General features: G+C 44.6%; 1 protein-coding gene across 2 annotated transcripts; it reads right to left on the bottom strand.

Moving 5' to 3' along the window:
• Nucleotides 1–335: 335 nt before the first annotated feature.
• Nucleotides 336–24909, bottom strand: RUS2 (root UVB sensitive protein (Protein of unknown function, DUF647)). Of its 2 annotated transcripts, XM_087668338.1 has the most exons (9): nt 24565–24904; nt 24402–24490; nt 24209–24293; nt 23953–24012; nt 23726–23819; nt 23527–23624; nt 2543–2722; nt 1360–1482; nt 340–1162 (listed from the first exon to the last, which is right to left on the bottom strand). In XM_087668338.1, the coding sequence occupies exons 1-9, from the start codon at nt 24658–24660 to the stop codon at nt 716–718; spliced, it is 1272 nt and encodes a 423-aa protein (XP_087524464.1). In that variant the 5' UTR covers nt 24661–24904; the 3' UTR covers nt 340–715. The 2 variants fall into 2 exon arrangements, with proteins under 2 accessions (XP_087524465.1, XP_087524464.1); XM_087668339.1 differs by lacking the exons at nt 23953–24012; nt 24209–24293; nt 24402–24490 and having other exon boundaries at nt 336–1162; nt 24565–24909.
• Between the last annotated feature and the right edge of the window lie 1927 nt (nt 24910–26836).

The raw sequence follows: 26836 nt of genomic DNA, 5'->3' as shown, positions 1-26836 counted from the left end.
TATTTTTTATTTTTAATCAAATGAAAAAAATAGTTGACGTTCAAAAGTAATTTAGCTTTTCTTGATTATAGATTATATGAATAATCAAATAAATATTTGAAAGTATTTTCTTGCAAGTAGAATACTTATATAATTAATATTTACAAGCCATGTGAGACCATTTCTATATCCTTGCTTAAAGTAATGCTTTTTTTAATATGTGAATTTTAAATAACTTTTTTAAATACTATTACTTTGACCTTCAAAAATAAAATGAGCTATTACAGTAAATAACAAAAGGTTTAAGAGACTTTCTTGCTCAACAGGGTTTTGCATGAACATACCTTTGAAAAAAATATTTTAAACTTTAGTAAAATCTATTGTGACTTTAAAATATAGTGAATATTTTAGTAACCACCGTCCATCAACCTTCAATGTCCAAACATCAAGCAGCGCATAGCTGACAGGCAATGCATACTTGAGCTTTCACATACTTGGGAAGATTGGCACATGCACCACCAGATTGAGGCACAGAATGCATGCGCCACACACATCCACACGGAAACACAACGCATTCAAAAACATAAAATGCACGATTGTTCAGTATCACAATGCTCAAGCACATATATCCTCGACACCAGCTTTGTATCAGAAAATTCTAAAGCATATACCTCACAGAAATGGCTCAATTATTCAATATTTGCATATTCCCGCACCAAAACTCAGTACTTTAAGGTCACCACATTGCACGCACCCCAGAACCTTCCAGAAACAGGTTTGTATGCCATCCTCTCTCTTTTAGTCCGGCCATAAAGGAAGGGTAGACTTTTTCCAACTGATGGTAAGCCTGATCCACTATGTCATCATGAGATACATGAGACAGTAAGAGACCACCTTTGCTTTTGGCTAATTCAGATGCAAATGCAGCTAACAGCCATCCCCGGACCACATCCTCCCCAGTTGCATTTCGATGCAGGACCATCTCAGTGCATTTCTCCTTGAAGCTCAACAAAAACCTTTCTTTCTTGAATCTCATCTTCAACCACTTCAGCATGGATGGTTTACTAACAGCTTGTTGAATAGGAACACCCACTTCCACACTTCCTGCAGCATGATTTATACCAACAGGCAATATCAACTGCTCCCGATATCGTAGCTCTGATGGACATGAGATGACACCACCCTGAAACAATACGCACTGACAATTGTGAACCATATCTTTCAAAGCCTTAACACTCTGCCTAGAAAAAGAACTGCCATAACCTTTGAATAACTGCATGCCACACTCAGATCTCTCAAAGCTCTAAATTTTTCAATCCAGAACCAAAGAATTAAAAAAGAAGCACCAACAACAATATCCAAATGTTTAATGCATCCCACCTCCAGAAAGTCTGCAACAAGAATAGCAGTCCGCTGTGCATTTAGGGTGTTCAGTGGCGCTGCCCGCATCTCTTGCATTATGCTGAACAAATGCACTGCTGAAAGTAATGGTGTGGCTAATAGCTGATTCCACCCCAAAAGACAGGTCCAAAAGCCAAACCATATTAAAAATTATAAAACCTTGAAAGCACATAAACCAATAGCAAGCACATATTCGAACAGAAATTTCATGTTCCTCCACACAAAACTAAAAAATTTAACCGTGCCAAAATCACACTGCCTACAGACTAATCTACAACAGTATCTCCAAACACTCTCCCAATGGCATGCCTAACATCCTTCAATCAAATTGTTAAGACGAGGGATAGGCTAATTAAGCTGTGGCTTTGCTGAATTTTAGGGACAAATATCTGGGCAGATGGAGAGAGGAGCAAAGGAGCAATAGAAATGGCCCAAAAAGCATTGCTTTCATTCATCTCATTTTCCAAGAAGGGATGGATGCACTACAAGGAGAAGTAGAAGACATAGAGACAAGAGAAAGAAAACTCAAAAAGATGCATGAAGCGAGAACATGAGCTACCATCCTACAATCAATCAATCATGAAATGAATGACGTGAAGTAAAATATGAAAGATATTCACCATGTAGAAATTACACGGCACAATGGACAGAATCTAAGTAAGGAGTAGAGAACACACAGCAAATATGAGAAGAACAAAAACTCCTTTAATTTCACATGAACTGATACAAAAATGGCTCCGTCCACCCATGCACTTCCAGTGTGAAGCTTAGACGGCGGTCCAAACAGATGATAAGCAAAGAGCTTCAGGATAGCTAGAAGAACTCTCTGACTGGGTGAAAGATAGATTGACAATGCCTTTAAAGAGATCTTCCGTTTAAAGATGCAGCAAACAAAGATTTTGGTGGGTAGAATTTGCACAAAATGATGACTAGCAAAAATCCAAGAAAGTTATGGAAGAGAGGGTCAACCAAACCAGCACATCCAATTGTGTCCCAATCTTAGGAAGAGAACTGAAAATCTCTTGACATTCAAAATTTCATAACATGTTAATAGACTTGTCATCAACACTGCAAAACTTGAGATACAAAATTCACAAAAAGTGTCATGATATCTTAAACTGGATAGAAAGTGTTAAACTGCCATTTAATTCAATTACAATACCTTTCCTTGCATTGATGAACATAGTGTAGGTGCCAAACGAATACCAACACCAAGTCCAAGGACATTAAAAAGTGTTGATATTGCCTCACCCTTCGCATAAAGGTCACTCAAATTTCCTTCTTTTGCAAACGCTGAATAAATTGGTAGTCTTGTTGCTCTTGCTGCAACTGTTGCCATCCCCTGTGACATCAACAAACACTGATAATCATGAAATCCCAAGTAATACCCCCAAATTCAACATGTATTGCTGCAATACCATAGTCACAGTGCTTCAAAACACAACACAACATGCTTTAAAATTATGAATGTCTCCAAAAAGTCCATTATTAGCTTCCACACAGCAGATATACAAAGGGCAGATTAGAAAGAAAAAGCACACATCAGAGGAAAAAAGGATGACAAAGAGCAAGAACATTGAGCATTTCATTGGCAAATCCAATGTCACAAAATGAGACCAGAACTCACCAAGGACTAGTCATGATACTAGACCAAGCCTAGTTTCGTTTGTAGGTAGACTGATTTGAAATTCATGTCACCTACGATTCACGAAGGAACCCCTTTGAGTCTTAAGAATACAAGGTATTAGAAGAGAGGATTTTCACCAACACATGTCCATGAGCTAATTCATATTTTTCTTAGATAGAGACATCGCCTGGTTTACTACTCTTGTAAATCTACCATCTTTATAGTTGCCAAGAATAAACCCTAAACAATGCATCAACCAGTAGCATGTTTGGGCTTTATCCTGGTTTTTGGGCATCAACCTAGTAGTTTGCATTTCTATATTTGGACTCACAAATGATGTGATTGGACCGTAGGGTCTAGACAATGTGATTGACACGAGACATAGCATGTGTTTCAAAGAACATGATTTGGCAAAAGAAGAGAACATTTTATGCTTGCATAACAGCTCCCATTGAAAACAACACGTCATGGCTGGCAGCAAGGGCAACACCTCTAGATGGAGTGAATGAGGGTCGAAGATGGTGACAATTGTGGATGCAGGGGTGGCAAAGAGATAAACAGGGATTCAAGGGATCAAGAGTGGTGCACGCACACAAAGTCCTTTCTATAAAAGTAGTTTAAGCTTTAAAAAATCGAGGGTGTCTTACAACTGTCTAGACTATCACGTAAAATGGGTAAATTGCCTTTCTAGGGCTGTTTTCATAAGCCAAAAAAATGGGAGAAAAAACAAATTTTAGAGGCAAGTTTTGGTAGCTCTGCCATGCCAAGTAGCTTCTACCTCCATGTAGTTTTTTCCACTTAACCAAATACAATCCAACAAGATTGTTTTGTCCTAAAGTCAAGAACTGATTCGGGTTTCAATGGAGTAAATCAAGTAGTGTATTCTAGTTACAAACAATTTACCTTGTCTCAATCATTCTTTAAAATGGCTAACATAGACACAAGATGAATTTGAAATGTCCTAGGGTAAACCAACCGGTAAGAGATGCCACTAACCTTCTTGGTATGGAATGTTCCATAGTACCACAATGATCATTTATAGCACTTGTTGGTGCTCATTGATATGGAATCCTTTGGGACCATGCCCTCCTAGAGCTCTCCAAGAGTAAGGTTTTGATTAGCATAAAACGTAGCACAATCCTTAGTTATTTTAATGCTATTCTTTGCAATCATTAAAATCTCCCATGTATCATGTAGAAAGCCAACTACCAACTACATCTTTATTCCTTTGAGCTCAACAACAATCATGGTTTCAGCCCATAAACATACACTAGCATAAACATGCTATAGCCCACACTCAATGTTTAGTATTCTTATAAGTAAACACAATCTATGAAAGATAATGCTCCAATCAGATTTGTTGTGGGAGACATATGTACATAGCATATCCTCCATAGTTTGATAGGCAAATGCTCTGCAAAATTGGGCTCAAATGTTGACTATCATTTTTAGGGTTTGGCAGGCTGAAGTGTTCATTCATGCTTTTGGACACCCTTACAATTGGTAGGAGGCCAACATTTTGGCTTGCTGTAATTGTTACAACAAGGTTTATACTCACTGAAAACAGTGTACTACAAGGGACCAATAATACAAGATATCACACAATAATTGTAATAGGATTCATTATCCTTAGTTTTTCCATTTTTTTGTCTTCCGCTACATTTACTCACACACATACACATTCATTGCATTTATTTTGAGTTAGATTTTCTTTCTGTTCTCTTTTGCTTTGGAGCATCTCACCACTAACCTCTGTGTTTGCAAATTCTCATCTCTTTTGCAGAGTTTTGTCTTTCAATGTAGGGCTAACTTGCAGAATGTTTTGGTCCTCCCTAGGCTGGAGACGTGGGGATGCACACCGTTCCTTTCATGGTTTCATCATCCTAGGAGTGCTTACTCTTCTTCCAGCATGGCGGTTTCCCCTCCCGAGGCGAATCGTGCAACATCTCTCTCGATGCTATCATGGCGGTGACTTCTACCTTGCTCTTCTAGCGGGGTGCTTCATCCACTTCATCTTCTTTCATTCCTTGTAATTCTCGGAACCATATGAAGACCGACATCAAGCTCCTTTTCCTTCTTCAGCATCTCCATCCATGTTGAGAGGGGGTTCCTAACCTTCTTGGTATTCTACAGGCTTCAATACTTTGTCTTCGACATCGGCTTCTTCCCCCTGTTGTACCTTACCCTTTGCACTGCATGATTACATCATCCTTGTACTAGGGCGCTTGGGCAAGTGAACAATTTCCCCACGAGGGACACTGTCCAAGTGACACCTGCTACATGAGCATTCTTCAGCATGTAGCCTACTTTACATCTCGTTTTGCAAAGCACCACTTGCACGGATCCTAAGCTATTTCCACTGTTGTTACCACACCACCATCCTTCTCCATCACACGAATACCTCATCACCTATTTTTCCTCGTCATCGACACCCTAAGTGGATGGGTTAGCTTGTACTGTTTTGTGATGTGTTGGATGTACCCTCCCTACTCCCGTCTTCTGGGTCACTTTTACTCAATCGGCCGCATCCCATCAAATCTACTTCACTTATTCCCAAAAAAAAAATCCATGTAGTTTCATCCGCCTTTGTAGGGCTTGGTAGGCCACTGGGCAGCCAACGTGCACCCTTTGTCCGATGCCACGTCCTCTCTGGGGTGACTACTTGGATTCCCTTGGTAAGATAACCATCGCCTCTCTAGTCTTGGTAAGCCACTGGGCAGCCGACGTGCACCCTTTGTCCGATGCCTTGGCTGCTTTGGGGTGGGACACCTTGGGTTATATAAACATCACAATGGCTGGCCTAACCTTTCAGCTGAATGTTGAGCTAAAATATGCATTACTTGCTGATTAGCCTCTTAAATAGCCCCAAAACACACTAAAAATGCTCTCTTAGAGTAAAACCCTAAAACAGGGAGCGGTTCGAGAGAGTTCAATGGAAACCCTAATTTTTGGGGCACCCTTCCACATCTATAAATAGACAAGCTGCTCCCATTCAGCCATCATCCTTGTTTGTAGGTTACACCAGCCCACACACCCTCTGCTCCTATTGGCGCCCAGTTTCCATCTTGTAGCCCGCCTCCATCTATTGTCTAGCCATCGTCGACTGCAGCCACATTATCTTCAGCCTGTCCATTGCTGTAGGTGACAGCTCTCAGTTGTTGGCAACTGCTCCAGATTGTCCCAGACTGCTGATTAGCCTACTGTACATCATCTCCAAGGTCAGCCAGCCTGCATTTTCAGCATTGCAGGTACTGACACTCTCAGACACTGTTTCAGCCTGCTGTTTACAGCAGTCTGTGCACAGTTTCTAGCCTCTGATCGGACATACACTGTTGCGTTTACTAGTTTCCAGCCTTCAAACTGCTGCGTTTTGGTGACCAGCCTGCTGCCATTCACTATTCAGCACTCCTACACTCAGACTGGTGGTCACAAACTTGGGATCCGTCTTCAGTGGACGTCACACTCCGACATTGCTCTGCCCTTGAGCACACTGTACACTCTTACATTCATTTACAGCATTCATTCACTTCAGAGTTGTGTTCTCTCTCTCCCTTCTTCTGTTTGTGTTTGAGTTTTGAGTTCTGTGCTTAGGGTTTGAGTTTTTGAGTTTTGCGTTTAGGGTTTGAGTTTTGCCCTCTATGTCTACGTTGTGAGATGGGAGGATCGAGGTACAGCTGGGATTCAGTAGACAGTGTGAGAGTGAGAGACAGAGTTGAAGCACGACACCCAAGAGAATAGACTGAATGAGTGTAACCTGAAAGTACAAAGTACAACCCTTAAACCTTAGGGTTGTAGGGGGTGTTCACACCCAACACACACTAAGTGCCCAAATGTGTGTAACATAAGCACATAAGTACATACGACAATAAGACCATAAGTCTGGGGGAAAAAACCTCTCCTACTGAGAGTAAAAAGTGCCCGAGTATCCTACTGATCACCGACACTCCCATATGAGCGTAGGCGTAAGTAAGGCGTGAATCAAATACCCAACAAACCCCCCTAGAGTGAAGAGTGATCAAGAGTACAAGGATCATCCGCCACCAAAGGATATCAAATTTAAAGCATTGCGAAATGCTTCAAATTTGTCACGAGGAAGAGCTTTGGTGAAGATGTCTGCCACATTACTGGTGGTAGGACAATAGACAAGGCTGATATCACCTGCATGTAGCCTCACTCTGACAAAGTGATAATGAATCTCAATGTGTTTCGTGCGAGCATGAAACACTGGGTTCCGTGCCACTGCAATGGCACTCTGACTATCAGTGAAAAAAGGAGTAGGCTCAGTAACAGATACATCCAAATCAGCTAGCAAGCGTCTAAGCCATACACATTCAACTGTGGTAGTGAAAGCTGCCTTGTATTCAGCTTCACATGACGATGTGGCAACAGTGGATTGTTTCTTGCTAAGCCAAGAAATGCAAGAAGAGCTAAGAAAGAAACAATTGCCACTAGTGGAGTGACGTGTATCATAATCACCAGCCCAATCAGAATCACTGTAAGCATGTAACTGCAGTGGTCCCTTCTTGGCATAAAGCAACCCAAGAGAACGAGTACCCTGCAAGTAGCGAAAAACACGCTTGACAGCTTGCCAATGTGACATACGTGGCTGATGCATATACCTGCTCAAAGCTGAAACTGCAAACTGTATGTCCGGCCTAGTATTGCATAGATAGATAAGACATCCAATTGCAGGAGCATATGTATGTATATCAAACAAATCACTGTCATCATGTAATGACAGTTTTAATCCAGGTTCCATGGGAGTACAAACTTGCTTGCAATCCTGTAAGCCAAACTTCTCAAGACGCTGTCCAATATACCTTGACTGTGATAACCCAATACCTCGAGCATTATGTATGAACTGGAGCCCAAGTAGTAATGCAAAACTCCCAAGTCAGACATGTCAAAAGTTTGCTGCAAATTTTGTTTGAATGCTGAAATCTGATCAGCATGTGTTCCAGTGAGCAAAAGGTCATCAACATAAAGACATAAAATCAGCATAGATCCCCCTTCTTTACATACGTAAAGAGTAGACTCAGATGAGCTGTTTAGAAACCCCTGAGCAAGCAAGAAAGCATCTATTTTTTCATACCAAGCTCTAGGAGCTTGTTTCAAACCATATAGTGCCTTTTTGAGCTTTCATACCAAATGTTCTCCTTCAACTACAAAACCAATGGGTTGCTGTACATAAACTTCCTCCTGAAATTCCCCATGTAAAAATGCAGTCTTGATATCTAGCCGATATACTATCCAACCATAATGTGCAGCCAAAGCAATCATAGACGTGATGGTCGTCATACGGGAAGTAGGAGCAAATGTCTCCTCATAATCAATGCCCTTTTTCTGTGCGTAGCCTTTAGCTACCAGCCGTGCCTTGTATTTATCAATGGATCCATCTGCTTTTCTTTTCAATTTGTAGACCCATTTCATTCCAATGGCTTTCTTCCCAAATGGCAAGGACACCAAATCCCAAGTTTGATTCTTAGTAATAGAATCTAATTCAGCTTGCATGGCTGCCATCCAATGCACACTGTGTTGTGCATCCTCATAACATTCAAGCTCTTCATTATCAAAAGTACTTGCTGCCATAATAAACTCCATGGTATGTGCTGAATCATGGAAACGAGTTTGCCTTCTAGTACGACCAGCCATGGGTGCATCCAAAGGACTATCTTGCATAGTCTGCAAATACCATCTAGGTAACTGTCTAGCATCCTGACTGTGTGCAAGCTCTTGCTGAATTTCAGTTTCAGCATGATGCTGAATATTTTGATCAGCCAATGGCTGAATTTCTGCACTTTCCATAGGAGCAGCTGGCTGAACATTAGGTTCATTTTCTAAACCTCCAGCTGAATCACCAAAAGTAATGGGCAGCAGCCCTTCAAAAACATCACAGGCAGCCTGATATGTGTCCAAACCAGCCAAGGATAATTCTGATTTTTCATCAAAAACAACATCCCTGCTGACAAAAACCTTCTTCGTAACGGGATCATAGAGTCTGTAGCCTTTGCTCTCATTGCTATATCCCATAAAAATGCACTTAACAGCCTTGTTGTCCAATTTTTTTCTAAGTACCTGTGGAATATGTGCATAGGCAAGACACCCAAAGGTACGAAAGTGACCAACAGAAGGTTTACAGCTGTTCCAAGCCTCAAATGGTGTGATGGTCTTCAAGGCTTTGGTAGGGCATCTGTTCAAAATATGGCAAGCACACATGACTGCTTCCATCCAAAAACTATGAGGCAAGCTCTTTGCCTTCAGCATACATCTGGCCATCTCCATGAGTGACCGATTCTTCCTCTCTGCTACCCCATTCTGCTGTGGAGTATAAGCTGTAGTATACTGATGGACTATGCCCTTCTGCTGCAAAAAAGAATTCAGCATAGAGGACCTATATTCCCCCCCTCGGTCCGAACGGAAAGTCTTAATCTTGCATCCAGACTGATTTTCAACAAGTGCACTGAAAGCCAAAAATGCATCATACACTTCTGACTTCTTTTTCAAACAGTAGACCCAACAAAAACGTGTAAAGTCATCAATGAATGTCACAAAATAATAACAACCGCCCAATGACATGGTCTGCATAGGACCACAAACATCTGAATGCATAGGCTACAGACTCTATGATAGCAAAGGCTACAGACTCTATGATCCCTGCTGACATGGTCTGCATAGGACCAATGACATGGTCTGCATAGGACATGGCTGTGAGCTGAATCTCCCCAATACCACGAACAGGGTATGATGTATTATTGGCACACTGTACCGATTTCCCAACAGGAGGTGCACTAACTGAAGCAAACAAATCTCTGCGAGATGTAATATGTCTAGAAACACCACTGTCAAAGAACCAAGCGTCAGCATCCTCTGTAGAGCTAAGTGCTCTATTGGCCCAAGAGATGTCATAACTGCAAGTGTAAAAACAATAGTTCCTGTCCACAACAAAGGACGCGGACTCACTAGCAATGGAAGGAGTAGTAGAAACAGACATTCCTGATTCCTTCTTCTTCTCTTTGGCAATGCGCTTTCTGCACTCAGTGATATAGTGGCTGGGCTTCTTACAATAATGACATTTTCCTTTCTTTGCTTGCGTCCCCCCTTGTGTCTGATTCTGCGATGTGCCCGAAGTGCCAGAACTCTGTGGAGCATTTTTCACCTTGCTATTTTTGCCTTTCTGTCTTGCCACAAAAGCCTGCTCAGAGACTATAGCATCCACACCACTATTTTCCCGTGTTTGCTCCTCCTTTAGAAGCAAGCTAACCAGCTGAATAAAAGTGAGTGGGTGCTCAGCAATCCTCATGGTGAGGTTCAATGCAGTATGAAAAGACAAGTACGAAGGAGGTAAGGAATTCAAGGTGGTGGATATCAACTGTGCATCCGAAAAATACTCATCTACATTCATGAGCTGCTCCCTCAAGTCCTGAATCTTATTTAAGTGATCCTGCATAGAATCACCCTCAGGCATCTTCAGAGTTTCCAACTCTTTCTTCAAGAAAGAGATCCGAGTCTCATTCTTTCCTGCAAACATATGCTCCAAAGTCAACCATGCATCTCGTGAAGAAGATGCCGAACGGATATGAGGTATGATGGACCACTGAACTGCCAGAGCAATCAGCAACAAGGCCTGTGCATCACTGTATCCCAAGCTTTTTGAGCTGCAGTTCTTGGAGGAAGTAGCTGAGGTGGAGCGGGCTGAGGTCCCCGTTGTCCACGTGCGCCATGGGGGGGAGGAGTAACGGGAGCTACAACTCCCGGTCGAGTTTCCTCTCCATTGACATAATCCCATAAATTCTTGGCCACTAATACATTCTTCATCATGAATGACCAAAGGGAATAGTTGTTTCCGTCCAATCTGTCTTCCTTGGATACATACGTAAAGACATCACCTCCCTGATTTGCCATGATGACAAATTTCCAAAGACAAAATGAGCAATGTCAAAGCAATATGAACTGGAAACCTGCAAATTTCCAGAAATTGCAGCAAATACGTTTCTGCAATTAATGTGCAAGGGCGTACTCTGTTAGAAAACTGTCTTTTAATGCACGCTTCCCAAGGTGCAAAAAGTGCACTGCAACACTGTTATCTCAAAATCCCCAAAATTTTTGCCAAAATTTCTGTCAAAACAGTCTTTCTATGACTGTACCAGCAGTTCAAATGCAACTGTCCATAAAATACACAAAAGCCCCAAAATTTCTGATGATCCAGTACAAAAATTGCGTGAGTCAAATACCCAATATACGTCTGTCTCTATGTGTTTCTGTCATGGTCGTACACTATGTGTCCACAGTGCAAACCCTAGCAGTTTCCTTCACATGGTATCAGAGCCGGTGCTCTTATAAAGAGTATCCTGCGGATATTGTGGAGAGCTAGTCTTTGTGCAAGGCACACAATACGACTCGTAACCGAATCACAATGTCCCAGACACCTTCTTCTCCAGTTCCTATGATGTCTTATCAGGCTTCTCCATCATTGGAGGCCCTGAGATGGCATTATGGACTCGGTGAGGAGGACGACACTACACCTTCACCAAATTTCACTAACATGACAGAGGAGGACTTTAAGGAGTACTATCACAACAAGTATGATGATGTTTACACCCCTCCTACCAGTTTTGCTACCACATCCGGACCAGTTGGTGAGGCTGGCCACCTCTCCGATCATGGAGGACATACGGCATTTAGAACGCTTGGCGATCCATCTTCATCATCTCAACCAAATCCAATGTCAAGTTTGTACAATTCTTTTGTGTTGCATGAATCAAAACCCTTGCATGTTTCTTCTTTTGAGGTACACGATCCGGATGGCTTTGCATATGTGAACTTCAATAGAGGGGGCTCATGAAGCAGACGAAATTCAAGTACATCTACAGCTTTTGCTTCATTTGAGCATATCACACACACTTCTCACTTCCCTCCCATCCCACCCTCTTCTATATCACACCTCTCATCATCTTTCCAAAACCTTGGATTACACTCCACATCTGCATCACACACCCTAGGGGTTGGATCTTCCATCTCCGCTCCTAGCACCTTTTCCTTCTCCACCCCATTCTCTATCTCTTTGCACCATGGTACTTCGTTAGGGGGAATGCCACCCTTTAACACAGTGCCTCTCACCTTTCAACACGAGTACACCCATAACTCCTGGGACGACTGTGATGGGCATCCCCCTCACTATCCCCAGCTTCACATCTCCCATGACCACTCATACGCAAGGGTTTCCATCCTCAACTTCTGGTGCGTCTTCACACTCTCCTTGGGTTACACCTACGCAGGGATTCCCATCTTCTGCTCACTGTGTTACCGTCCCACCTCCTTGGATTCCTCATGTGGCTAGCATGCCCTTGCTTGGTCAACCCATCCCTATCTATGGATCCACCTTGCACACTACACACATGCCTAGCGGGCACTCTGGGGCCCATTCCCACGTGTACTCCACTCCCCCATCCTACCCACACTACACTTTTTCACACTATCCATCTCCAAGCACTACCACTCCTGTTGCAACGGCCAAGAATGCCTTCACGGATAAGATACGTTTTAACGGGTCAAAAATTTCACCACTTGGTCTAATTTTAAGCAACAAGTGCTTGAGTCTCAAGGTCTATGGGACCTCATCATTAGCCTAGAGCCTATGCTAGACCCTCGACTAGATCACCCTGATTACATCCGTCATTGGAGAGCCCGCAATGCCACAGCCAATGTTGAGCTGATACAGGGATTGCTTCCTTGAGTTTCACTCTCAGTTGCAGCACTTCCTGCTCGCGTCAGAGCGTTGGAGTCACCTTCTCGACCGCTATGCGGCTAGTGATCGTACTCGGCACATCAATCTCGACTTTGAGCTTCAAGAGTTCTCTATTAAGAAAGGGGATGATCTGAAAGTCAAGCTAGCTGAATATTACCGGGTTCGCCACTACTAGCTCTCCAAAGTCAAATGACGATCAGGTTACGTTCTTCTTGAATAAGTTGCCTAACAAGTACTTCAATTTCATTCAACACATCATCTCCCAACCTAGATTGCCAACCTTCTACGAGTTTGAGTGCCAGTTCTTGCGTTATGTGAGGCTGTATGCTTAAGTCCATAAAAAATCCTCATCACAGCCTTATTCAAAGCAAAGGGGGTTGGTTGCCTCTTCTTCGAGAGGGACAACCACTAGTGGCAAAAACTCGCTAGATGCGAAGACAAACCAATCAAAGGGTGACTTCTTTTCCTCAGATGGAACCAACGAATCTAGACCTATTTGGCAACAACTCCCTAAGAAAAACCAGTTTTACACACATTGCCAGAGAGCAGGCCATGTGGACAAGGAGAGTCGCTTCGAGGCCCAAGGTCTTCCACCTAAAAAGCCTCAACAGACCACTCCGACTGCACAGTCCAGTGGGGCTACGCCCTCGGCTCCTTCAGCACCCGTTGTTGTTGTTGTTGGACATGTGGCTCGAGTACAGTCTCAGTGGCCCATCTCTTTCACTACCCCTTAGGGATTGGCTGATTGGTCTGCAAGTTCCAATCCCGTTGCACTTCATGCATCCATCTCACCTTCCTCTCCACCTCATCAGGCGTTCTCTTGGTAGAGCTCTGCTACTGGACATACGCGATGGTAGCCACCTTCTTTGACTCGCATGCCTCTAGGTCCTTTCAAATACCCTAGGTCAATCTAGCATTCATTTTTTGCACTCTTAGAGTCGGGCCCATAGGATTCATTATCCTTAATTTTTTCATTTTTTTGTCTTTTGTTGCATTTCCTCACACACATAAACATTCATTGCATTTATTTTGAGTTAGATTTTCTTTCTGTTTTGTTTTGCTTTGGAGCATCTCACTAGTGACCTTTGTGTTTGTAGATTCTCATCTTTTTTACAGGGTTTTATCTTTCAGTGTAGGACTAACTTGCAGATTGCTTTGATTCTCCCTGGGCTAGAGACATGGAGATACGCACCGTTCCTTTCATGGTTTCATCATCCTAGGAATGCTTGCTGTTCTTCCAACATGGCAGTTTCCCCTCCTGAGGCGGATCGTGCAACATCTCTCTCGCTGCTATCATGGCGGTGGCTTCTACCTTGTTCTTCTAGCGGGGTGCTTCATCCACTCCTGCAAAGTCCAATAGTCGTGAACTCGACAAGTAACTGCCTATATTCAACCAACTTGACTTTTAGATCATCCCCTTCCTTAATAGAGAACTCTTAAAGCTCAAAGTCGAGATTGATGCACCGAGTACGATTACAAGCCGCATAGCGGTCGAAAAGGTGACTCCAATGCTCTGACGCGAGCGGAAAGTGCTGCAACTGAGAGTGAGACTCAGGAAGCAATCCTTGCATCAGCTCAACATTGGATGTGGCATTGCGGCCTCTCCATTGACGGATGTAATCAGGGTGAGCTAGTCGAGGGTCTGGCATAGGCTCTAGACCAATGACGAGGTCCCAAAGACCTGAGACTCAAGCACTTGTTGCATGAAATTAGACCAAGTGAGAAAATTGACCCGTTAAAACGTGTCTTATCCGTGAAGGCATTCTTGGCCGTTGCAACAGGAGTGGTAGTGCTCGGAGATGGATAGTGTGAAAAAGTGTAGTGTGGGTAGGATGGGGGAGTAGAGTACACGTGGGAATGGGCCCCAAAGTGCCCATCAGGTATGCGTGTAGTGTGCAAGGTGGATCCATAGATAGGGATGGGTTAACAAGGCAAGGGCATAGTAGCCACATGAAGAATCCAAGGAAGTGGGACGGTAACACGGTGAGCAAAAGATGGGAATCCCTGCGTAGGTGTAACCCAAGGAGAGTGTGAAGACGCACTAGAAACTAAGGATGGAAACCCCTACATATGAGTGGTCATGGGAGATGTGAAGCTGGGGATAGTGAGGGGGATGCCCATCACAATCATCCCAGGAGTTATGGGCGTACTCATGTGCTAAAAGGTGAGAGGCACTGTGTTAAAGGGTGGCATTCCCCCTAATAAAGTACCATGGTGCAAAGAGGTAGGGAATGGGGTGGAGAAGGAAAAGGTGCTAGGAGCAAAGATGGAAGATCCAAACCCTAGGGTGTGTGATGCAGATGTGGAGTGTAATCCAAGGTTTTGGAAAGATGATGAGAGGTGTGAGATAGAAGAGGGTGGGATGGAGGGAAGTGAGAAGTGTGTGTGATATGCTCAAATGAAACAGAAGTTGTAGATGTACCTGAATTTCGTCTGCTTCATGAGCCCTCTATTGAAGTTCACATACGCAAAGCCATCCAGACCCTATACCTCAAATGAAGAAACAAGCAAGGGTTTTGATTCATGCAACACAAAAGAATTGTACAAACCTGACATTGCACCTGGCTGAGATGATGAAGATGCTAGCCTGTCCTAGGCCAATCGGTCAGCTCCTAGGTATAGGCAATCGGCCCATATTATGGGCAAGATGGACATTATAGTGCAGTCGGCCAGTTTTGGGCCAATCGGCCAATTTTGGGCCAGATCGGCTAGTTTGGAGCCTGGGGGGCTATATATAGCAGCCCCCCCCATCAGTCCCACATACTGTTTTGTAGATTTCAGCACACTCTCCCTCCTCTCCCACTCCGGGATTAGTTCTGCCATTGTTTCCAGCCTGATTTGGTGCCCTCACTAGCACTTCGGGCTGCGTGCAGGGACTGATCAGTCCACATCTTTGTATTCAGCATTCATTTCAGTCAGTGCAGATTTTCTTCCTTCATTTTCTACTTTCTCTCTCTTCCTCTGTGTTCAAGTTTCTTCTTCCGTTGCGCACTCTCACATGGTATCATCGCCTAACTGAGAGCACGGAGGAGCTTCCATCGACAGAGAAACATTGTTCCCTTCCTTGCTGCTGCCATATCTTCTCCAACAGCCAAGGCGGCTCATTCTGGTGGTCCACACTCTTGCGTTTGCTGCAGGCGGCAGTTTCTGAGACTGCCACGTCATCATCTCACTCCTGCGGTGTGCGTTTTCTGCAAGGCGGCCTTCCCCACAGCTAGGCAACATTCCTATTGGCGTTTTGCTATTTCGGAGGTTTTCTCACCCTCTGTCGGCCCTCCTCTTGCTGGCGACTTCATCCTAGGCTGCGTTTTGGTGTCTCGCGGCTTCTGCTTCAGTGATCTACATCATCCATACTTGCGTTTTGCAGCTCCATGCGTTGGGTGACCTCAAAACCCTGCGTTTTGGTGGTCTGCTTGGTGGTTGGTGACCCCTCTGGTGGTGATCATTCGGCATCGACAAATTTTCTTTGGTGTGTTTGGTGTTTGCAGATTTGGAAGATGTCTTACCAGTTTTCAGGCTTTGATAACTCAAAGGATGAGCTCCTTTCTCATCATTCCTCTGAGTGGAGACGAGATTATCAGGAGTTTCGTGATCAACGACGGGAGGAGACTCCTCGCACTGGTCCTTCTTCAGTCCATGCATCTCAGAGGGTTCCATCTACAGTGAAGGTTCCATTGGTGAAGACTGCTTCAGATGTTCGGATGCCTTCCTTGATTCCCTCAATACAGGTGCCCATACTCCCCTTTCTGAATGAAGACAAGTTGAATGATTCCTACTCCCTCTGGTCGTACAAGGTGGAGTGCATCCTTGATACATTCGACCTATGGGAGTTTGTTTCTTCACCCATCGACCGTCCCCCCATGGATTCGTCAGATGGAGCTTCTATGGACCGTGCAGCCTTGAGGGATAGGCTCAACTCTCAAGCCCGTTCCTTTCTCTTTATGAGTCTTCACGACTCTATTCTTGTTCATGTTCACAGGTTAAAGACCACGGCGGAAGTGTGGAAGAAGCTTACATCTTTGTACCAGCATAAGACATTCGCCCACAAGATTTCTTTGGAGAAGAAGTTGCGGATGCTCAGTCTTGATGATTCTTCTTCTATGAAGGAGCACATCACAAAGATGGAGGACATGCAAGGCGAGCTAAACTCTCTTCGTCGGGTGATTTCGTCCGAGAACATGGCGATGATTCTCTTGACTCAGCTGCCCTCATCTCGGTATGATGTTTTCTATACCAGCCTCATCACCTCGAGGACCCGCGAGAAACTCCTATGGGAGAAACTTTCCCCACTTGTCTTGGAGCATGACGAGCGTCTCAGAGAGGTGGGTGCCAGTGGCTCCACCAAGGCTTTTACTGCAAGTACCGGTGGCGGCAAGAAGAAGAAGCAACAGAAGGAGAAGGCTAAGGACAAGGAGGAGGAGGACAAGAAGTATGCGACGAAGAAGAAGCCCAAGTGCCCACATTGTGGGAAGGGTACTCATCCCGAGGAGAAGTGTTGGCAGAAGTACCCCCATCTGAAGCCCAAGGAGAAGGACTCGAAGGTGGCCCCAGCCACAACAAAGTCTGCTTTTGTGCATGTCTTTGCTGAGGAGGATACAGCCCTAGCTTCTACCACTCAAGAGAAGCCTTGGCTCATGGACAACGGAGCATCTTCTCGCATAACCTTTAGACAGGATTGGCTTCAGGATCTTCGTTCGAGAGAGGGCACCGTCACCATTGGTGACAACTCTACAATTCTTGTTCGAGGCGAGAGCACTTTACCTATGTTTTCTGACAGGCGGTCTTCTTCCACCAAAGTTCTTTATGTACCTAATTTGGGCTTTAACCTATTGTCTGTGCATGGTCTTACTCAACTAGGTACCCGAGTCATTTTTACCCAGGATGCTGCCACAGTGGAGGATGCTTCTACAGGCGATGCTCTTTGGACAAGTACACAGGAGGGTGGGCTGTACACGCTCACAGCCTTGGCTATGAGGGCTTCCCACGAGCTTGGGCTGCTTTGGCATGCTCGTTATGGGCATCTGAACCTTGATTCAATTTGGCGGGCTTCTCGGGAGGAAGATGGTGGAGGGACTTCCACATTTCCCTCCTCTTCACACTTTATGTCCCAACTGCTTGAGGGGCAAGCAGCATAGGCAACCTCACCCACCGGTTGCTTCCAGGAGGTCTTCTTCACTGCTTGAGTTGGTTCACACCGACCTTTGCGGACCTATGGGCACGGCCTCCCTTGGGAAGGCCAAGTATCTGATACTGATTGTGGACAACTTCAGTCATTATGTGTGGCGTTACTTCTTGGAGTACAAGAGCGAGGCATACTCCCGTTTTTGCGAGTGGAAGGTGTTTGTGGAGACACAAACTACCTCCAAAGTTTGTGGTATTCGAGCTGATCATGGTGGCGAGTTTACTTCTCACCTTTACTCTTAATTTTGCAAGGATCACGACATTCGGGTGGAGTATTCCCATCTGAACACACCATCCGAGAATGGTGTGGTGGAGCGTGCGAATCGGACCATGGTGGAGATGGCCCAATCCATGCTAGAGCATAGGAGTCCTCCTCACTCCCTTTGGGGTGAGGCGGTGGCTACGGCGGTGCATATTCGCAACCACTCTCCGACTTCGACATTGTCGAACATGACTCCTTTTGAGGCTTTCTTTGGAAGGAAGCCTTCCGTGTCCCACTTTCACATCTTTAGATGTGCTGCTTTTGTCCATGTGGACAAGAAGAACAGGAAGACGAAGCTCAACTCTACGTCGAGACAGCTTATCTTCGTGGGCTATAGCATGACCACAAAGGGATATCGGCTCTACGACCCAACGACACGGAAAATTGAGGCGAGTAGGGATGTGATCTTCAATGAGGCTTCAGCCTCCGAGGATCCGATTGATGGTTCTATTACAGGTGCTTCTTCGTCATCGACGAACCCTCTCCCACCTTCTTTCCCTACTCTTCCTTGCAAGATGCCTCTTAGCTCCTCTCTTTCTTCTTCGGTTCCTCCCCCTCCTATTCCTCCTTCTTCTGTTCCCTCTGCTTCGGCTTCCCCTCCCCCTTTGGCAGATGTGACTCCTTCTTCTTCGAGTACTTCCATCCCTTCAGCCTCCCCTCCGGAGTCTTCTAGGGATCCACACCATCCGATGGGAAGCCTTCTTCAGATGAGGAGGATCTACTTTCCCTTGGTGAGGGGGCATCCCTTTCGGAGACAGGTGCTTTGCAAGTTCCGAAGGCTACTCTGTCTCCCTCGCAGCAGGAGGATTCTCTTAGGATTCCTTTGTGGTATCGCAGGCTTATGCAGGATTCAAATGTTACTCACTTTCATGCTTCTTCTACAGGCCCACACAGATCCGCCTGATTACATGCTCAGCGGGATAGTTCACTCTGTGTGAACTATGCTCTTATGTCTCAAATTCTTCAGGATTCCAAGCCTTCCACAGTGGAGGAGGCTCTTGCACAGGATGTTTGGAGACAGGCTATGTGGACCAAGCTCGATTCCATCGAGCACAATCATACTTGGGAGCTTGTACCGCGTCCCAAGAAACGGAAGGTGATAGGTGTCAAATGGGTCTTTAAGACCAAGTATCTTGCCAATGGCTCCTTGGACAAGCATAAAGCTCAGCTTGTTGCCAAGGGTTTTGCACAACAGGCGGGTTTGGATTACTTTGAGACTTTTGCTCCTACAACTCAGATGTCCACCATTCGAGTCCTTTTGGCTCTTGTAGCTCACCACTGTTGGCCTATTTACCAGATGAACGTCAAGTCAACCTTTCTGAATGGCATCCTTGAGGAGGAGATCTATGTTTCTCAGCCTCCCGGTTTTCTTATCCAGGGGAAGGAGGATCATGTCTATACGTTACGGAAGGCCCTTTATGGCCTGAAGCAGGCTCCTCGTGCTTGGTACCAATGGATTGACCGCTTCTTTCTACAGTGTGGTTTTCAGCGCTTCGATCATGACCCCAACCTCTACTTTAGGGTTGCGGGTGATCTTTGTGTTTTGCTTATCTTGTACGTAGATGATCTTATTATTATAGGGAGCGACACTCAGCAGGTGGAGCACACTCGGTCTATTCTTCGGCAAGAGTTTGACATGACGGATCTAGGTATCCTTCACTTCTTCCTAGGTCTGGAGATCTATCAGTTGGCACAAGGCATCTTTATCTCGCAGCACAGATACATCTCCAAGCTTCTTTTGGAGTTTGGTATGGCCGAGTGTCGGCCTATTTCATACCCTATGGACCCTGAGTCCAAGATTTTGGCAAATGGCGTTCCCCTTTCTGATGCCACCCATTACAGGTGCCTTGTTGACTCACTTATCTGGCTTATTCACACCCGGCCAGATATCTCTTTTGTGGTGGCTCTGTTGTCTTCTTTCATAAAGACTCCTACACAGGATCACTGCAGGAGGGCAACCTTGCGTGTTCTTCAGTATTTGCAGAGGACTCGATCCTATGGGATCCTGTATGGAGACAGGACCGCTTTTTCTAGATGGAGTGATTCTAATTGGGCAGGTGATGTGGATTCGAGACAATCCACTATAGGTTATGCTTTCACCCTTGGATCCAGTGCTGTCTCTTGGAGCAGCAAGAAGCAGCCTACTGTGGCGCTTTCTTCTACAAAGGCTGAGTATCGGGCCTTATGTTCGACCACTATGGAGGCAGTTTGGCTCCGTCGCTTGATGGCAGAGATTGGCTTTTCCCAAACAGGACCTACGAAGCTGCGCGTGGACAACCAAAGTGCCCTTGCTCTGGCAAAGAATCCAGTGTTTCATGCTCGCACGAAGCACATTGAGATTCAATACCACTATGTTCGAGAGCGGATTGTGGACTCGGAGCTGGCGGTGGCCTTTGTCCCACGGCGGACAATGTGGCTGATCTCTTCACGAAGCCTTTGTCTCAAGCTTCTTTGCTTCATCACATGCGGATATTAGGTCTTCAGACCCTCCCAGGATCTGAGAAAGAATGTTAGCCTGTCCTGGGCCAGTCGGTCAGCTCCTAGGTATAGGCAGTCAGCCCATATTATGGGCAAGATGGACATTATAGTGCAGTCGGCCAGTTTTGGGCCAAGTCGGCCAGTTTGAAGGCTGGGGGGCTGCTATCTCCCATCAGTCCCACATATTGTTTTGTAGATTTCAGTACACTCTCCCTCCTCTCCCACTCTGGCATTGGTGTTGCCATTGTTTCCAACCTGATCTGGTGCCCTCACTGACACTTCGGGCTGCGTGCAGGGACTGATCAGTCCACACCTTTGTATTCAGCATTCATTTCACTCAGTGCAAATTTTCTTCCTTCATTTTTTGCTTTCTCTCTCTTCCTCTGTGTTCGTGTTTCTTCTTCCGTTGTGCACTCTCACAGAAGATGGATCGCCAGACGTTTCAAATGCCGTATGTCCTCCATGATCGGAGAGGTGGCCCAGCCTCACCAACCGGTCCGGATGTGGTAGCAAAACTAGTAGAAGGGGTATAAACATCACCATACTTGTTGCGATAGTACTCCTCAAAGTCCTCTGTCATGTTAGTGAAATCTAGAATACGAGTAGAAAAAGGTGAAGGTGAAAGTGGAGTGTCGTCCTCCTCACCGAATCCATAATGCTATCTCAAGGCCTCCAATGATGGAGAAGCCTGATAAGACATCATAGAAACTGGAGAAGAAGGTGTCTAGGATATTGTGATTCGGTTACGAGTCGTATTATGTGCCTCACACAAAGACTAGCTCTCCACAATATCCGCAAGATACTCTTTACAAGAGCACCGGCTCTGATACCATGTGAAGGAAACTGCTAGGGTTTGCACTGAGGACACACAGAGTGTACGACCACGACAGAAACACAAAGAGACAAACACAAACACAGAAGGCAAAACTCAAACCCTAAACGCAAAACTCAAAAACTCAAACCCTAAATGTAAAACCCAAAACTCAAACACAAACAAAAGAAGGGAGAGAGAGAACACAACTCTGAAGTGAATGAATGCTGTAAATGAATGTAAGAGTGTACAGTGTGCTCAAGGGCAGAGCAATGTCGGAGTGTGACGTCCACCGAAGATGGATCCCAAGTCTGTGACCACCAATCAGAGTGTAGGAGTACTCAATAGTGAATGGCAGCAGGCTGGTCACCAGAACGCAGCAGCCTAGAGGCTGGAAACCGGTAAACGCAGCAGTGTACCACCGATCGAAGGCTGGAAATTGTACACAGTTTATTGCTGTAAACAACAGGCTGAAACAGTGTCTGAGAGTGTCAGGGCCTGCAATGCTGAAAACGCAGGCTGGCTGACCCTGGAGATGATGGACAGCAGGCTGAACAGCAATCTGGGATAGTCTGGAGCAGTCGCAAGCAGCTAAGAGCTGTCGCCTACAGCAATGGACAGGCTGAAGATAATGTGGCTGCAGTCGATGATGGCTGGACAGTAGATGGAGGCGGCCTGCAGGCTAGAAACTGGGCGCCAACAGCAGCAGAGGGTGTGTGGGCTGGTGTAACCTGCAAACAAGGATGATGGTTGAATGGAGGCAGCCTGTCTATTTATAGTGGTGGAAGGGCGCCCCAAAAATTAGGGTTTCCACTAAACTCTCTCGAACCGCTCCCCGTTTTAGGGTTCCCACTTAACTCTCTCAAACCACTCCCCGTTTTAGGGTTTTACTCTAAAAGAGCATTTTTAGTGTGTTTTGGGGCTGCTTAAGAGGCTAATCAGTAAGTAATGCATATTTTAGCTCAACATGTCCTTCCCAACTATAAGTTTTTGATTCTCACCAACTAGTTGCAATGATCAAGGTGCATCTCCCTCTAGCTTCGTACTAGGTAGACCAATAATGCTAGAAAGAGGAACCAAAGGTAGAGGAATATGTGATGACAAGAGGGCTGACAAAGTGCACAATGAAAACCAACTCCTCAAACAACAAATGACTGCTTGAATCAATGGATTTAAAATGGAACAATAGGTGAAGGAACCTCTATGCAAGCAAGGTGTGAGATACAATAAAACCCACAAGACAATAGGACCGGTGCCAAGTGCTAAAGAAGCCAAACAAGGGTGAAGGCCTGAAGCAGAAAGTGAAACACAAGGATTGAATACACTTGGAAAGACCATCTAAGCTATGTGAAGCTGCGTGTAGAGTTCAAGGCACCATGAACAACAAGGTAGTGTGTGTTGTCACACACATGGATCCCAAATACAAGCACACAGGTCTAAACAGCAGCATTTTGATTATGTGCCAGCAGCATCAAGGCTGGGCCAGTCCTGGATGCCACTTTGAGCTGGCAGTGCACAGCAAAAGCCTATGTTTTCAGGCAGGACAGCAGCATGTAGCAACAGGAAAAGTCGCCAAGGCAGCTGGGTAGGTTGCCAGGCATACAGTAGCGCCTATGGTCGATAGCGCTGGCATAAAGATTGGCAAAGAGTTTTGTTGGACTTTTGCCCTAACAAACCTCAGATATTTAATTTTCTTGTCCAGAGCCAAATAAATTGGCCTAGTGTAGGGACTGTTGTCCAACATGTACAGACTTTTGAAACAACCACACATTCCATTGTGGTTATAAATGTTGTCCTGTATTCAGCTGCACAGCTGCAGGAAGCCACTGCTAGTGCAATGTCTTGTAACCATAATGGATGCTGAATATCTTATTTCTGCACATTTACTTTAATATGTTTCTCATTCTTTTAAAGAATGATCCATGAGAATGCAGTACTTGACCACAAACTCCTAGGCAATGTTACTTTGTTTAGACCTTACAATTTCAAACCAGCTTAACTTATTATCAGAGAGGCCTATACACAACAAGGTAGCAAATTACCTTTGCAAGGTTGGCCATCCCTGCGACTTCCAGAAAGAACTGAGGACAGAGGGGTGAAATAACCTCCAATGCAGTTCCCATGTCATACAAGGTGTCAGCTGTGATAGAAAATACCTAGAATTCAGAAAATGAGAAAAGCTTCATGCAACATCCCAAAACCTTTGAATATAGAAAGGAGTGCACTGGACAGCATACCAACCGAATATCCTCCATCGCTTTGGTTCAGCATCCATGCAAGCACCCCACGTGCTACACACCAGTTTTCCAGCATGCTGCATCCCATCTTTCAGAACCTGGAACAGTTCAGAAATTTGGCAACATTTCTCAGGATTATTCGTGTTCAGGAAAAGAGTAATGATGGCGATTCCATGAATGCAATGCAAAAAGATACTTTCTCTGTCAGCAGTAAACTGACAACCATATTACCCAGCTGACAACGGTGGCTTGTGCAGGGGTTGGCCTTAATCCAGCAGCAGACAACAGGGACTGTCATCGAACAAAGGTAAGTTAATCCAATCTTTGAGACAGCTCCAGCTAGACTGTTGAACGCATGTGCTTTTCATTGTAAAATTCTTCTAAGTAATGGAATTGGTCACATTTTATCTCGCCAAACAAAAAAAGTCAGTCCAATCTTGTAGGGAAGTAGATTCAATGTTCTAGGGGTAAGAGTAAACTATTATACTTGAGTTGACAAGACGGACAGCATCGCACTGGAGAAATGTTGCAGAGCACGGAACTGGGTGTATGTCAAATAACCCTCTGCCACACTGTCCTCTCAGCCAAAAAAAAAAAAAAGGGGAAGGCACATTGATTATCGTGAGAGGTGGAACTTTAATAACTCACAGCTAGAAGAGGCAGGGACGGACGGAGGGCACCTGTGAGGGTATCCCAAGGGGAAAAACCGACTAAGGAATGAATCCACAACCCTATTCCAAGCATCACGTTCATCATTAAGCATCTTGACCTGCAACGAGTGCCTCGATTGCGCTCTCTCTCTCTCTCTCTCTCTCTCTCTCTCTCTCTCTCTCTCTTACTTACATGGAGTACGTCGTTGTTGGGGCCTTGAAAGGACAATTCTCGCCTTGAATTGTCCTTCCACTCCACCCATCTCTGAACTGGGACTTCAACGTGCATGCTGCTGCTGCTCTTCTCGTTGCCTCGACGGCCTCGGTCTCTCGGATGCAAGAAGTGTCAATCACTTTGTTAAGTTCGGGAGATTATCCAGTATGGTATATACCCATAATTTTTGTAGAAATGCGCACCAAACAACAAATTACACACGTAGTAAAAGCAAACATATCATAATCATAATGGTTTGAAAGTGAACGTGATTTATTGCCTTCTAGAGAGCATTCCAGGCGCTGCCAAGTGGCAGGCTGCCATTAGTGGAGCCTGGAGGTGCAGAACAAGCCACTTTTAGCTTCTTGCTCTGTTCCGTGCATAGGCAGGGTAGATCTGCCAATATAAGGTCATCTAGTATGGACATGCAAAAGCACATGGTTGCAAGCCAACTGGACATTGTGTGGGTGCATGGGAGGCATCCTCGTCCGTGCCATGCAAATTAGATGGGGGGGTTCCCCACTACTACATGGCAGATGATTTTTTGGGAGGGAAAATAAAAAGTAGTTTGTGCAAAACAAGCAATTGAAGATGGGCATTTTCTGCCACGTGGAGTTACCATGTTGATCAGGTGTCCTGTTATGGCCTTGCATGCAAGAGTGTTGGGGGTGCCTTGCAACCTGCCAACCTTGCCCCAAACAGACATCACCCAATCCTCCAATGGTGGATGGACTTGCTTGGGGAAAATGCATGCTCCGCTTCAATGTTCTTTGTGCCAAGTCAATGGTATACTTGGCATGCTTTCAATTGGTTTCGTCAAGTTGTTGGCTTCCTTGTCTAGTGCCTATGGGTTTCTTCGTGCAATATGAATAGTTCATTGTACCACCATGCCTACAGAAGAAGAAAAAGAAGCAAAACAAGTGGAGTAGCATTAAAGATGTCAATATCTATAATCTAATGCATTATGTGAGCAAGGTGACTCTGATAACCGTGACAAAAGCACGTTGTTTCCGTGCTATTCCATGGCACCACCAAATCCAATTTTGGGATTATCTAGCATTCAAAATGGACACGCATGATTTGAAGCTAAAGGGATGCGAGCTAACTAACTAATTGGGAAATGTTTCTCATGCAAGCTAAAAAGCTTATGTTAAAGTATATGCCTTTCCTTTGCATATAAGTTTACATTTATGTATACATATATTTTGAGAGATGTAATGTCCATTAATTTTCTAGGTCATAGAGTGATGGTTGACATGCATCTTTCATTTCTATTATTATATCTTCCAATTGATAGATTGGCAGATTTCAAGAAAGTTGTTGCAAAGTTGTGTCTTGGAAGAGCTGATAATGTAGTTACTAATCAACAAAGGTCAAAACTCAAAAGGACTGGACTTTTGTTCTCAAGCGAATTGGAATGTTTTCATAGTGGTGTTTCCAAGTCTGCCTACATAACTTGCCTTAAGTGGCAACTAATATGATTTAAAACTTATGTGAGTAGAGTGAAAACGTCACAGACAAATGGCATGTATACATGACAAAGGATGGGTGCATTTCATTGGCAAGAGCATCTTCTGATAATATCTTCTACAAGTGCATTTTTCTTGCTGATACTATAATAGGTTTCAACTACAATGTGCATGATATGTATCTTTTAGATGTGCTACTGTGTTTTCATATGCCAAACAAGGTTGAAGGTGCTTCATAGTATGATTTGATTAGTGAGATTTTGTGCAGCAACATGGGATGCATGCTCATGCCAATGGGGGACTAGCTTGTAGATGCATTACCATCCCATGAAGTAACCCCCTACATGTACAAGCACTTGGGAATCATCTAGAGTAATTGACTTTTCAAGGTTGCCCTTCTTGTGTATGTTGGCATCATTTTGGGAATGCATTGCTACTTTGACCATTAGGCAACATCTCAACATAGATGGCACGTGCGACAAATTCTCTACCTTGATTGTTGTGTTTTCTTGGTCTATTGTACTCTTACCTGATAGGACATCGTAACCTCATCCAACATGTTGCATGTGTGCTTTTAGGAGGTCATTAGTTGTTTCTTCAATTCCACATTTGGACTCCTCTTCAATACCTCTATTAGGAGCTTCAAGTCAAGTAGTTGATTCCTTGAGATGGAGATCTAGTTCAAGATTATCCATGATTGCCAAAACACCAACACCAACCACATGATCAAGAAATGAAGGCTAAATGAAAGGAAGGAATAAGAGCTTAGTGATGTGCTAATG

Source organism: Lygodium microphyllum, chromosome 26 (assembly GCF_053477565.2).
Source record: "Lygodium microphyllum isolate KBCC chromosome 26, Lygodium_microphyllum_v1.1.10, whole genome shotgun sequence".
Taxonomy (NCBI): Eukaryota; Viridiplantae; Streptophyta; class Polypodiopsida; order Schizaeales; family Lygodiaceae; genus Lygodium; species Lygodium microphyllum.
Note: the sequence above shows the minus strand (reverse complement) of the source record. Positions and strands in the feature narration are given on the sequence as shown.

Coding starts and splice junctions, on each gene's coding strand:
- RUS2 (XM_087668338.1), bottom strand. CDS start 24,660: ATGCACGTTGAAGTCCCAGTTCAGAGATGGGTGGAGTGGAAGGACAAT. Junction 23,820..23,952: donor AAGCCACCGTTGTCAGCTGG/GTAATATGGTTG, acceptor GAACTGTTCCAG/GTTCTGAAAGATGGGATGCA. Junction 2,723..23,526: donor GGATGGCCAACCTTGCAAAG/GTAATTTGCTAC, acceptor TTGATGTCACAG/GGGATGGCAACAGTTGCAGC.